This window comes from Molothrus ater, chromosome 6 (assembly GCF_012460135.2).
Source record: "Molothrus ater isolate BHLD 08-10-18 breed brown headed cowbird chromosome 6, BPBGC_Mater_1.1, whole genome shotgun sequence".
Classification (NCBI taxonomy): Eukaryota; Metazoa; Chordata; class Aves; order Passeriformes; family Icteridae; genus Molothrus; species Molothrus ater.
In genome coordinates, this window is record NC_050483.2 from 48,676,099 (window position 1) to 48,690,272 (window position 14,174).

Sequence of the window (14,174 nt, forward strand, 5' to 3'; positions counted from 1 at the left end):
ACGCACCGCCCTGCGGCCGTTGGCGCTTTGTTTTCAAACCTCGGCCGGCGCCGCGGCTGCCGCCGCCGCGACTACGTTCCCCAGCGTGCCTCGCGGCCCCGCCTCCCTCTGCGCATGCGCGGCCGGGCGAGCGTGCGCGCCATGCGGGGGTGTCCGCCGCGCTGCGTCAGCCCCCCCCCCGCCCCGGGACGTTGCTGTGGTAGCGTCCGGGCGCCATGTTAGAAGGCCGGAGGGGAAGAGGCGAGTGAAGCGGCGGCGGCGGCCGGGCCCGGCACAGCCGCTCCCTCCGCTCCCGGGGCCTGGCCCCGGCCCGTGCCATGATCGCGGCTCCCGCCGCTCCGCGGGACGAGTGACCGGTCCTCAGGCGGCAGCGGTGGGTGAGGAGGAAGAAGAAGAGGAGGAAGGGGACGACGCGGCGGCGGTGGTGGCGGCGGCGGCGGAGGAGGAGGAGGAGGGGCCGGAGAGACGATGCCGTTGTAAGTCCGGGAGCTCGCGGGACGCGCTAGGGGCTCGCGTTGTGCCGGCCCCGGCCCGGCGCTCCCCACATGCCCGGGCCCTTCCTGCCGGGGCTCGGGCCCTTCCCCCCCGCGCGGTCCCCTCGGCCCGGGCGCTTCCGCTGCCGCAGTGTGCGGCCCTGGCGCTGCTGCCCGCGCCGCCGGAGCTCCATGCTTTCTCGCCCCCATCATGTGAGCCCCGGAGGTGATAGCGATACGCCTTTTGCCTTGTTGTCGCCGCCTTTGCGATCTCGCAGCGGCAACGTGCGGGACGGGGAGGACGCGTGCGGCGGCCTCCGCTCGCTGCTGCTGGGTCAGGGCGCACGGAGGGGCGAGACCCGCGTGTTTGTCCCTCGCTCGCCCCGGCCCTAAGGGTGAAGCGCTTTTCCCTCAGCCCCGGCGAAGTCTCTCCCGCTGTGACCACGCGGGCGGTTTTTCCCGTGCCGTGGCAGGAGACCCTGGGCCGCTGGTTCCAGGGGGCTCCCCGAGCCCGGCGTGCTGCCCTTGGAACCCCCCGCTCCCGGCGGCTCCGGGCAGCGCCCCCGGCCGGCGGACGGGCCCGCGCGTCCCTGCCGCCGGCAGCCGGGGCGCTTGTGCGCTGGCCGTGCCGTGCCGTGACCCTGCTGGCAGTCAGGAATAACCAAGTGTGACCTTATTCATCCCAGTTTGTTCGCTGATTTTTTTTTTTTTTTATTTTACCCCACCTCTGGCTTTTTTTTTTCTCTTCCTTTTTTTTTTTCCGTCTCTCTCATCGCTTTAACGAATTTTTACGAATTCTGATGGAGACGACAAAACTTGAAGCTCCTCAGTCCTGAAGTTCATAATCTTAGTATTTTATCACATTATAGAAATCGAGGGAAACAGTAGGTTATCAAGTGACTTTTCAGAATAAGGCACGTTTATCTATTTTGCTCGGTTGGCCTGTTTGTTTGGTTTTTTTGTTTGTGTGGTGTTTTTTTTTTTCGTTGAAGGAGAAATATAAAGAGTTTGTGATTCTACACTCTCTCACTGTTACAATTTGGGATTATTCACTGTGGTTAAAAATATGTCAACTTTTAAGAGGCAAATAGCCAGGGTTGTCTGTTATGGTTGTTAATTCAGTCTGAAAGTACTGCAAAGTTAGTCATGGGGTAGATGACATGATAGAAATTTATCTGAGAGGATTTATGGCAGGGAAAGAACCAGTGGGTGAATGCAGGAAGGAAAATGGTTATGCTGAGTAGGTTCTAATGGTTGTATAACGAAGCGCCAATGTCTTTATAGGTAAGTTTTGCACATGTTAATTATGGCAATGAAAAGTACCAGAAGTCAGCTTTTGAAGTTGGTTAGGCTTTTCAGCCTCAGGAAAATGGGAGGGTATTTATTCCACTTGCTTTCATTCTTAGCTTATTTTGTTGTGACTACATAAATTCCAAAGGGTTAGTAACAACATTCAAAAGTTTGGGCTACTTTTATGTGTTGTAATAACAGCCATCTTCAGTTTTGAAGAGTTCGGAATGATTTGATAATTTCTCTTGATGTAGGTGTCTATGATACTTTAACTAGAAGCACTTAAATAACAGTACATAGTTACAATAGCACCAAGTTATTTCTATTTTCAGTGTAAACATTACTTGGCAACTTAACTAGTACAGGACATTTATTGTAGTTAGCAAAAATGAGCCTTTTTCAGTTTATGCATTTGTTCTGTCATTTGTATGTTTGACATTGTTGACTTGGTATCATCCAGTCAAGACTTTAAAGTGAGTATTATAATGTCACTAAGTAGAAATGCTGGTAATGCTAATTCTTGAGTTTGTGAAGTGAAGCCTCTGACTTTAGAGAAAAGAAAGAGACAGCTTGGGAAAATTTTTCCTCTGTAATTCTTTCCAGGCAGTTGACTCTGTCTTCTGGACGATAATATTTTTGAGTGAAAGTGGAACAACCCTATGTTACTGCCAAAGTTTCATGGTAACAAAATGTTCTTTTTTTTTTTTTTTTTTTTTTTTTTGCCTGACCTTTCAATATGTTGTTCAAACTTCGTTTTCAGCCCTGGTGTTTACAACTGACAGGCCTTGTCAGAACTGATTTCTTATACAGCCAGAGGTTGTCATTCTTGACTTGGAGTTCCGGGTTCTCCAGAGTTCACCAGTGTTCATATTGCACTCATTAACAGTATGATACAAGTAGAAAACCAATCAAATTCTTCCTGTACGTGGTACATCAGTAGTAAGACTGCTGATGCTGATATCTGGCATTTACAGAAGCCTTTACTATTTTTTTAAATATTAAAATTTATCCTAGAAACTTATGTGACTTTTTGTTAAAATTCTCATGTGGGAAGCGCTAGGAGCTGTATAAGGAAGAAGTCTTCAACAGAAAAGCTGATTACAAACAAGGATGACTATTTCCCCTGTCATAAAGATATATTTTAGTGCATGGTTAGGTATAGAATAGTCCTGTGCATTATCTGAAACATAAGATACCAGGGAAGGATGAACTCACTAAGCTGTTCATGTGTTTTGGTTGGATCTGGGGCTTATACAGAAAGGCTTCTGACTCAGTGAAGGTGGAGCTATGTTTATGAGAGTGATGATTTACTCTTTGCATGTAACCTTGGGCTTTCTAACCCTCCAAACTGAGAAAATAAGAATCTGTTTCTTGGTAAGGTGCTGAACATCTGTGTGTGCTGAATTCATGGCAAAACATTTTTGAAATGTTTTGTAACCAGAAGTGGAAAAATGCTTTGAGTCATATACATGAACATTTAAAAGTGCCATAAGATCTATAAATTTTAAGTATTATTAGTATTGCTAACTTCTCTATTAGAGTTTTGGAATGTCATTAAGAGTTATTCTTTCCAGTAGACAGTCAAGCTGATTCTCACTTCTGAAGTAAGACTTCTCATTTTTTTCTTTCACTGACCTTTGCTGTAGACATAGGCAAAGTCATTGTTTTCTTCACTTTTCATTAGAGACTGTCAGTTTACATGCCAGAAATACAGCACTGTATTTAAAATGCCTTGTGCTGCCTGGGAATGGGTAAGAAGTGTGTTTCTGAGCAGAGGGAGTTGAGAATTTTATAGGCTGTTAGGAAAGGAATTCAATTATTCTTAACTTTGCAGAGCAGTAGACTGACTTTAGAGGAGTGGTTGCCATAACATAAAGTGATAGCTTTCTTAACTGAGAAGCAATTAATATAAAAATGTGTGCTGAGGATTAGATGCAAGGATATATGGTTTTGCAGTAGCTTTCAGTCTTCCAGTATCACTCTAAAAAAGGACTGAGTTTATACCTGTTAGCGTAAAGGTATGCACAGAACTTGGAAACCCAGTTATTTTGGGCTGAGCAAATTTCACCACTGAGACAAATTATTCTCTAAGCAGTGAAATGCTTTGTGGGATTCCTAGTTCATAGTTAATAGTCCCTGTTATCTTTTGATTCATCCTTACTGAATTTCTTAAATTGCTCTTGAGTTTTTTGTCTCCCGTATAGCAATAAAAATAGTTTTTGGTTCAACTGCTGCCTGTGCAGTTCATTAGCACTTTCTTTTCTTTAAACTTGAGAAACTTTTCCTTCAACTGTGTTAGTAAGACTATTGTGGATGGGTTTTTGTTTGCACATGCTGCCTTTCCTGTTCTTCTGTGTGAACAGAAGAGCCAGAGAGCTCAGGAGAGTGTCCAAGGTTAGCAGAATGTGTATGAATGACCATTTGCCATAGGTGAGCCTCTTCTGTACCCCTGTTACCTGCAATTGCTCCAATGTCTGTGTTCAAATCAGTGTTTGTTTTGAACACCTCATACTGACAGTTGAAGACATCATTCATGGCCTGAATGGTCCAGTAATATTCTGCTAGATATTGAAACTTCTATTCAGGGGGGATAGCTGTATTGTCTTAAACATTTGAAACATGTGTTCCCCAGTAACTGATTGGCACAGCCTTCATTGATGTTTCCTGTCTAGATTTTTGAAACTTTGTGTGGAGTGATGGTGGAAGCATTAAGCTGGAATCTTCACTCTGAATTGCCAGTCACTCATTGCTGAAGGAAATGTAAAAAGAAGCAAAACTCCTCAACGGAGTTTTGCTGAATCTGGACACAGTGGAGCTTGAGCTCCATGAATTTAGCTCCAGCTAGTCAACCAGATGGTGTGATGACCAGTATTGTTTCAGGAATCTGACTTGGGTGTCTTCATCAGCAAATAAAAAGGAATACATTTTGCTGAGCTAATCAGTAGAGGCAAATAGATAAGTGAGGATAATCATTGAGAATCCTTGTGTATTTTGTCTTAGTATCTGGATGAGTTTGAAACTTAGGGGGATTTAAATTGTTATGTTTTGTTCAGTATAATGCTATGTATTTTTAATATTTCAGTTTGTTGTTAATATTTTGTTTGTATTGTCTTTTATTTTTGTGATGTTTTCCAAATTTCAGGAGCATGATATTTAGGTAGTGTGGTGCTGAAGGCAACTGTATTTTGTTTGTGATAAGAAATTTAAATTCTTAACAGAAATAGCACTACAAATAGTACTGTTAGAATGGATGTAGAATACAGTGAGAGAAAAGAAAAGTATTTAGAAAGACAGATTTTCGTGTGGGGGTAGATGTTGGTTTAAATACAAAGCACATCTGAAAAAGTTCAAGACAGGATTGCTGATTTTTCTGAGGATGGAGAAAGGTTCTAGTGTTGTAAAAGCAAACAATAGTACAGAACTTGGAATTACTACCCAAGTCTTAGTTATATATGGGACAGTGTTACATAGGTACAGCTGCATTTGTGCTATGTTCAGTTTAAATAGATGTGTCAAGCTATCACCTGATCTTCAAAGGATGCACTGTAATCCCTCCACTACTTTAGAACAACATTTAGTCACTTCCATATAAAGGAGTTTAGAGTTGTATGCTCTGGAAACTGTAAAGGTTCTTACAAGCTTTATTTGTTGTTTTTTTTTTTTTTTTCTTCCACTTCTGCACTGTTTAAAATGGGTTTTAGCAGTGACCATATAGCCAAGGTCTGTTCTTTTAGTTTGGTAGTTACTGGTAACAATATAAAAAGATACTGCCTACCAAAACTTGAAGTTCTGAGGAAAAAGTTTGGCTGCACTGCCTTCAGCTTAACACAGATTAGATTGTGTCTGTATTTTTATATGGGGAAGAAGGACATGTATGTTTCTTGCTGATTAAATTGATATTTGAATCTGAAATACTGAATCATAACACTCTAGAATAAATCCACTGTAGCTGTTGCCCAGCTTGCACATGGTAAATTGTTAGTATAGTATAAGTTCTTCAAAAATTCAGATTAAAGCAGAGCTGCAGCAATAGCATGTTAAATTTAACTCTATATAATTTTCTGTGACTTTATTTTGTGTTTGTGCAGTTGACAGATAGCTCATGGTCATCTCAGAGTGATAGGATGATCTTCATGTTTATATGTTGTTGACAAGAAACAATCCCCAAAGCCGCAAACTGTATCTTAATTTTCTTTGTGATCTTAAAAAGAAATGCTTAGTTTTTTTTTTTTTTGTTTGGTTGGTTTGTTTGTTTTGGTATTTTGGTTTGTTTTTCCTTTTTTAATAAAAACCAAAACCAAACAACAAACACAAAAACCCAAAACAAAAAATCCCACAACTCAACAAGCCCTAGACATGCTTTCAGTTGTGTCAGACCCAGATGATCTGCCAAATCTGCTGTTGTCAAGAGTGAGTAGCTGAGATGGAACTTCAGTTGTTGTTTAATACTCTGCTTTTTGTTAATGTGTAACTTTAGTGAGTACCAGAAGTGATTTGCCATCAAGGTATTGACTCCCCAGCAAGGCTAATCTCTAATCCGTTTGGGTAGGAGGTTAGCACTGATACTTCCCTGGCTTTTCACCTTTCTCTTTGAATAAAATTGGTAGCTTAAGATCTTCTCTAGATGTGTCACAAGCAAAAAGTAGAATGTCCATAAGCCCATATGTGACTAAGGGAAGATATTTGAGTGTGAGTATGATCTCCATGGAATGTAGGAGGCAGGGAGAGGATGTACCTTTACTTGTTTATATTAACTTTATTGCTGCCTTTTAAATGAATACATGAACAGAATAAGTTACTTTATTCTGTCCTTCATTAAGTTTAACAAACTTTCTTGTCATACCATTTTTTTCTTGAATTTTCCAAAGGAATTTTTTTCATATTCTTTGTTGTGCTACAGAAACCTTAGACTAGAATTAACTGAGCAGGTGTAAACAGCAGAGCTTCAATTTAAATGTTTTTATCTGGAAATTACTTATGTTCTCTTCCATGTTAATATATGTTAACTGTCTTCTGCAGCTGTAAAATCTTGAAGGCAGCTGTGCTGAGAATTGTTACACACTAACCCAGTGAAAGGGTACTTACTAACTCTTCAGTGCTCAAAAATAGGTGAAACACTTGTGTTGGGGAGGTCCGGTGCTGTTGATAGCATCGTTATTTCATTATTATAAAAGTAAATGTAAGAACTGTAGCTGGCTTTATGTAAGTTCCCAGAGATGTATATCTGGTGATCGATGTAATTGGCTGTTTGAAGCTGTTGTTTTAGTGAGCAGTTTCAGAGCTTGTTCGTGCCCTGTGGCCGTGCTCTGGTGGTCCTGGAGGGGCTGCAGGAACGCTGGTTTAAGTCATTGCAGTGAGGTGTTTTGAAGGCAGAGCTGCACATTGCACTGCCAGGGCTGTGTGTAAACCACACTAGGGAAGAGAGCTGATGTTTGGCTGGGGTTTATGCACTGTATTTTATAGACACTGTAAAGGACTATGTTTTAATTGTTAGTTCTTGAATTTGTCAATCATGGCCCTTACAACTGGGGGAATATAGAAGCCTCTGTCAGCATTGGTGACTTCAGAAATTAGCTCAGCAGAATCTGGTTTTGAGTGACATTGAGTCTTTTTTGAAATACAGTAACAGCACCTGCCAGGCTGTGTTTTGCCAGCCCTTTTAATGAAGTCTAATATCTGCTGAATTGGATTCAGTTTCTTGCTAAGAATGGGTGAAAATTAGAGTTAGACCATCAGGAAATTTTTACACAAAGCTAAAATATTGATTGTTTTGTACTACTGCTTTAAAAAACCTGCAAAAGTAAACTGAAAAGTCTTAAATTAAAAAGCATATATTTTTTATTTCAAAATAACAGTTGGCAATAGGGGAGAAAATGTAGTTCAAACAACTTGCTTTGTGGTATAAGTTAAAATATTCAAAGGATGTTTATACATTGACACTGTTTGTTTTCTGGCTGCTTTTTTAGAGGCAGTTAAGTGGCTGAAAGTACTATTTGTGTTGACATTCCTAAAGTTTTTTGTTTTTTTTTTGAAGAGAAGAAAGTTTTAGAAGGAGCAAAAAGTTTTAGGGGCTTCCTTTGTCCTTAACTTGAATTACTGTTTTTTGTAATTCATCTGAACAGATTTTTTTTAAAAAAATGTTTTCATTGACACCTAAAGTCCTAGGATGTATATGATTTATTCAACTCCTACCAGATTTTTTTATTAGCTAAGGGATAAAAGTATAAAATAATTTTCCCAGACATTGCCCTAGTCCCCACAATTACTTGACAGTTAATTTTTTTAAATGTGCACTTTTTAATGTGTTTTTCCTGATGTGCCTTGTTTTGGTTTTTTTTTTTTTTTTTTTTTTTTTTTTTTTTTTTTTTTTTTTTTTTGCTGATGAGCGAAGGGACATGTGCTCAGGCTTGCATTGTGACTAAATTCTTGATTGCAAACCAATTATAGTACTTGGAATTGTTATTAAATGGGTTTAACTTGTGGAAAACTATATCAAGTTTTGTGGGTTCTTGTCAATTTTTAATTTTTTTAATAGTCTTTATGGAAATGAGGAATGAAATCTTGAGATCATGGTGACAAATAATGGAAGTAAAATTGAAGTATTGCTTTAGTTTTTCCACATGTAATAGGTAGCTAGCCTTGTGAAAATAATTCTCATTTTGTATGATAGAAATAGTATATAATAGGTGTAAACATGCAGGACTGATACTAGAGCAGTATGCCAAGGAATGTTATGCCTGCCAAGAGTGGGATTTTCACTTTTGTTATCAGCTTGACTTTTTGACATGAAGGATTCTCTTTGCTTTAGGCTTTATGAAAGTGAAGGAACCCAAACTGATAGAGCTTTTGCCCTAGTAGAATGAAAAAAAAAATAAAGGGGGAAAAAATTGAATGCATATTAAGAGTAGATGAAAGGTAATTCTGTTGGTGTCCTTAACAGGACAGATTTAACAGTGATTTGGGATGAAAGTGCTCAAACTAGGCTTAACTTCTTTTTTTCTTAGTATGTATCTCTTGTCTCTTGTCTACTCTGATGAGAAAAAATAAATTTCTTTTGTTTTGTTTCTGTCAGTAACTTTATCTAATTGCCTTTATTAGTCCCGTTACAACCCAGGGATCACAAACACAGCAACTACAGAAGCATTATGGCATTACCTCACCCATCAGTTTAGCTGCCCCCAAGGAGTTTGACTGCATGCTTACCCAGAAATTAATCGAAACCCTAAAACCTTATGGCGTGTTTGAAGAGGAAGAGGAGCTGCAACGCAGGTGAGTGAGCACTGTTTTGTGTCCTGTCATAAGGTTCATCTGTGACTCTTGTAGACCAAGTGTGTGTGTGTTCTTTCAAATGCTTTCTTAAAAGCCTACTGGAATTGTAAACTTAATTTTTCTCAATTAAGAGTAATACCTCAAAACACAGAGAGGAATTAAAATGGCCTTTAAATTTAAGAGGCTGGTTTGCATTTTTTCCCCTTAATTACTACTTCATTGTCGTGGACCTTATACTTTTTTTCCTTATTAAGCTTTCTTTAGGGTTTTTTTCCCCCCTCTCAGTACTGCTTATCACTGTTCTTTTAGATGCAGGAGTTATACAAATTACCATTTTACTTTGCAAATGAGTTGAATTCATGTGTGTATGCCTTGCATGCTTTCATTTTTTTGGAGCTTAAATCTCTTGAATGTTTCTAAGGGGCAAAAAATAGCGTGAATGTTGTAGGAGTAACTCTCTTTCAGTATATATGTATATATAACAAGATGTCTAATTAGATCTGTAATGTTACTCAAGTTGGCTTACTGTGTAATGATGATCACATTATAATGATAAGAACTTCTACTAGTTTTGTCTAAGTTTGTAACCTGTCATTCTGCTGTTTTATTAATAGGATTCTAATTTTGGGAAAATTAAATAACTTGGTAAAGGAATGGATACGAGAAATCAGTGAAAGCAAGGTATGGGTGTACTTTACATGGGGTTGCCATTATTGTGTTCTTAAGAGTGCTGTAGGAAGATTACTCTAAAACACATTCTTGTAATAAGTGGGATGAACCTTAGATTTGGGGATCAAAACAGATAGATACTATCCTTGTGTAGTTTCTTTTGTTTACAAGCAGCATTGCCCCTTCATAGTAGAACCTTGTGAAAGAAAAAAACTGATAGATGTAACTTGACTTTTTCTCCAAATTCATGCATATAGTAGTCTACTAATCACAGGCTTAGAGTATTTGCCTTTGTGAAACAGTGCTTGATCTTAAAATGAACTTCCTGCATCTTTTTGGTCTGTGGTCTTTTTCTTGAATGTTGTTCCTGTAATGTTACTTTTGTACACTGATAATGCTGATACTGTTTTTGCCAGGTCATAGCAATCACTGCTCTCACACATATTTTTTGAAGGGTATAGACTTGTGTGATTGTAGGCTTTTTTTTAAGAGGAAACACCTGATTTTTTTAAGCTATTTTGCTTTGTGTGTATTTGGGATTGTATGTTTTCTGTATACTTATGCAATGAGAATTTATGTATGAACAAGATTATGGGCAGGGACAGCCCTGCTATGTGTGTCTTGGTCCTTGAAAACAAAATAGTAAGAATATCATGACCCATGTAAGATGGAAAGCTGCTTAAGTTAATATCATGTACATTGCAAAATAGAAGTTTTGCTTTATTTTGTCTTCTGTGTAAACAAACATTCATGTAGGGTTTCAGGTTGTAGCATTGCTCCTGTTATGAAAGGATAGCCCTCTTTGCCCACAGTGCTGTGGATTCAACAGTTTTTTAAAGACTAGGAATTTAGTAGGTGTACCTAAACAATTTAAACATAAAATAAATGCCTTTCCTAACCCCAAATTTTTATTCAAAGGCTGTGGTACAAGTGTCTCTGAAAGTAATGTAATAAACTGATAGAGTAGGCTGTGTTTTGAGTTGCTCTAAATTGGAATATTTTGTCTATTTCTACGTCTGTCTAAAATGCCTGAGTGGTAATCAGAATGTTTGATCTCTGTAATATCACAAAGCTGTTGCACCTGAAGTGTAGAATTAGTGCAACAATTACCAGGTTGGAGGTGGTAATGTGTAATGTGGTTGAAGTGTTATAAATGATTCAAGTGGCAAAGGTATCTCAGTCTTTTCTGTAAATACTGAGATTATTTCAGTAGTTCAACAGCATAATTTTTGTGCAGTATTTTTCCTCTTGTTTGAAAATAAATGGTTTGTGTTGTTGTCAGTTGTTAAAGTAAAATAACCTTTTTTTTTTTTTTTTGCTCCATTTAGAATCTTCCGCAATCGGTAATAGAAAACGTTGGAGGAAAAATTTTTACATTTGGATCGTATAGATTAGGGGTTCATACAAAAGGTAATTTTCCTTTTGTGATAAAAATCCATGTCTTTGAGCTAATGACTGATCTTGCTGTATTTTGAGGTGGTGTTAGATTTCTTAATTTTTTTGGTTAACCATCTCTAGTCTTCATTCTAAATAAAAGAATTATATTCCTATATTATGTTTTTATCATGAATTGAGAAACAAAGTTGAAAATGATTTAAAGACAGAGCAAGTTGTATACTTAAATTTTCATGCTTTGTTCTTTGAAAATTGCACGTGTTCCACAATTGAAGCAAGAATGTATGTATGTGTTCTGTATGTTTATTGGCCATGAATTAGTTTTCATTTGGTTTGACTTAGTATTCAAAAAAACCGTGCATTCCACGTGATGAAACTAAATTTTACTGCTTAATTATTAATAAAAATATATCTATTGCTGGCATTCTATGCATGTGAAGTATTGAGTAATATACTTCTGCTAATTAACAATTTCAGGTGCTGATATTGATGCCCTGTGTGTTGCACCAAGACATGTTGAAAGAAGTGATTTTTTCACATCATTTTATGAAAAGTTAAAACAACAAGAAGAAGTGAAAGATCTGAGGGTATGTGGAACACCTGGTACAGCTTGTTGACCTGAGGATTAGGAGAATTCTGTAGTGAAAGACGTTGCATTAAATAAGTAAATATAACTTCACCGTTAAGACCTTCTTTAAGATTTTTTGTTAACCTGGAGCAAAGCCTATCATAAGAGTTGAAATAAATAGAGGTCCTTCCAAATTTTCTCTGGTCTCACTTAATAGATACACTTAAAAATTTGAATGGCAGAATGTTCTCTTAGGATGTGTGTTAGTATGACAAAATTTCTGCTTATTCTCTAGAAGCAGGCAGACACAAATATAAATGTTAGTTTGACAGGGTTCAGGACTAAGCTTGTTTAGTTTTAATGAAGGTTTTATGCTGCTTTTTTATAACTCCGTGCTTACATAAACAGTAATGGTGATTGATATTAACTAAACTTTTTATATTGGCTGTCAACTGTGCATTTGAAAAGGGAAGCTATGTTTTTAGCGTGTTTTGTTACTAAACGCTTGTGCATGATTTTTAGCTTCTAAAGATGAAGATTTCCCTTATAGTAGTGGAAGACCATACTAATGCAGTATTTTGTTTGTGTTATACCTCAGTGATACACCTCCCCGAGTCAGCTGGTGGGAGCTTTAAACTTGATATTGGCTCAGAGTAAATTTTCTCTGCTCCAGTTTTTTATTTTTTAGATGAAGATAGCTGCTGGCAAGTCTTTGGTTTAGTCCTGCTTTCTTAAAATAAATGGAACTGACTCTGCAGCATTCTTCTAATCTATGCATCCTGTAGTTGGTAACTACCAGGGTAGTGCAAACATCTTGTGGTAACACTATATGCACTGAAACAACTGTTTTCAATACTTTATCTGAACACATTCAGTAATCTTTAAATTGACATGTATTTATTTGAGAGGATTCAGATTTTCAGGTTTCCATTCACCTTTACTGTAAACTCTTAACTCCAGGTAATGTAGTTGATTAAGCAGCAAGGTATGTATGGTATCCAGTGTAGCACTGTAGTGATACAAATAACCTTTATGCCAGGGTGTCATAATACTTTTAAATCATTCCAGCTAGTATTTGAGGTTTGTACATCTCCATCTTTAGAGGAGCATAAACTTTCTTAGTGATTGCTGTAGTGAGTGTGAGACGCTTTAAATTTGATTTTTGCTTAGGGTCGATCCATCCTGCCAACAAGTAATGTTAAGATAACCTTAACTAAGGGTTGAGCACAGGCAGTAGTCTTGTCTCTAAGAACTGAAATACTTTTGGAAGTTAATCCTCCAACAGTTCAGAGTATTTCTTATTTAGAGGTAGGCAGTGTTCATTGCTTTTACTAAAACAATGTGCTGCAGATCTGCATTTACTTCAGATGCTCAGTTCAGGAAAATGGTACTCATAGCTGATTCCAGGAAAGATGTGAAGTTCCATTGTGACATTGTTCATCAAAACACATTTTCAAAATGTGCTCGACCTCTGGAGACTGGTGACTGCTTTAGGTGATGTCAGGCTGCATACACAGTCTTCTCCTCATTTCTTTACCAAGTCTAGAAGCAGAAGTAATAGGCTTTTTAGAGCAAGAATCTCCATAGCTTGGACTTGGAATACTTAAGAGATATTTGTGGAGAGTAAAAGATCATGTCTTCTGTGTAGGGAGAAAAGGGTTGAACCTGGAGGTAACACCATCGTTACCTGGTTGGTACAAGTTTGGATCATTATTAAGATCTAGACAGTAGGTAGTGCTTACTGCATAAGTTCTCAGTGGTGGAGAAAGACATTGCTGACAAAAATCAACCTGAAAGCGTTGATATAAATAGCATTTCGATTGTCTAGACCTGGTAGCTATTGTTTATAAATGTTCTCTATACTGAAAATAAAATGCACCTTTTTTTCCCCCAGGCTGTTGAAGAAGCTTTTGTCCCAGTTATTAAACTTTGTTTTGATGGAATAGAGGTAAAGATCTTATTTTAATTTGTCTTGATAGAATGTGGTTAAAACAAAGTTTTTAAGATCTTAATAAGTCATTATTCAGTAGTAGGAATGCTATTAAAGTGACTCTCCCAAGTTCATACCTAAGATTTTGTCAACAGTCCTCAGTTGTGTAATTTAAAGTGGAGATTTAAGACTGAAATAAGTTTTTCTTGATGGACTTAAAGCTGTGTGCAGAATATCTCCCTGTTTTTTTTTTTTTTTTTTGGCTCTGCTACCTTCTTGTACTGATTAGTTTACTGACCTGTAGAGTATCAGTATAGGCATTATTTAGGCTTATCATGTAATAAATTTATATTTCTAAATAATGTGGTTTCAGAATTGTTTTTCAATGCTAATGATTAACTGTCCAAACATGAAAGATTTGCTTCGTTATCCTACATTATTAAAAGTTGTAGTCTTTAAGTAGTTATCAAAAGTTTGCTGCTGAAGGTATTCCTTTTGTCCTGATCTCTTGACATATCTGTAAACACGTGACCTGAACAATGGTTTTGGTGGCTGTAGCCTGATGGATCAGCTGTCTTGG

General features: G+C 38.2%; 1 protein-coding gene across 4 annotated transcripts in view; it reads left to right on the forward strand.

The window, feature by feature from the left end:
• Positions 1 to 209: 209 nt before the first annotated feature.
• PAPOLA (poly(A) polymerase alpha) overlaps positions 210 to 14,174 on the forward strand; it is a 43,831-nt gene continuing 29,866 nt past the window's right edge. For 3 of the 4 annotated variants that reach the window (XM_036383409.2, XM_036383411.2, XM_036383410.2), the window contains exons 1-6: positions 211 to 476; positions 8,862 to 9,032; positions 9,647 to 9,713; positions 11,030 to 11,111; positions 11,574 to 11,683; positions 13,559 to 13,612. In XM_036383409.2, coding sequence (XP_036239302.1) covers positions 469 to 476; positions 8,862 to 9,032; positions 9,647 to 9,713; positions 11,030 to 11,111; positions 11,574 to 11,683; positions 13,559 to 13,612 — 492 coding nt within the window. In that variant the 5' untranslated portion in view covers positions 211 to 468. Of the gene's footprint in view, positions 477 to 8,861; positions 9,033 to 9,646; positions 9,714 to 11,029; positions 11,112 to 11,573; positions 11,684 to 13,558; positions 13,613 to 14,174 lie in introns of all 4 variants that reach the window. The other variant, XM_036383412.2, reaches the window with a different exon arrangement.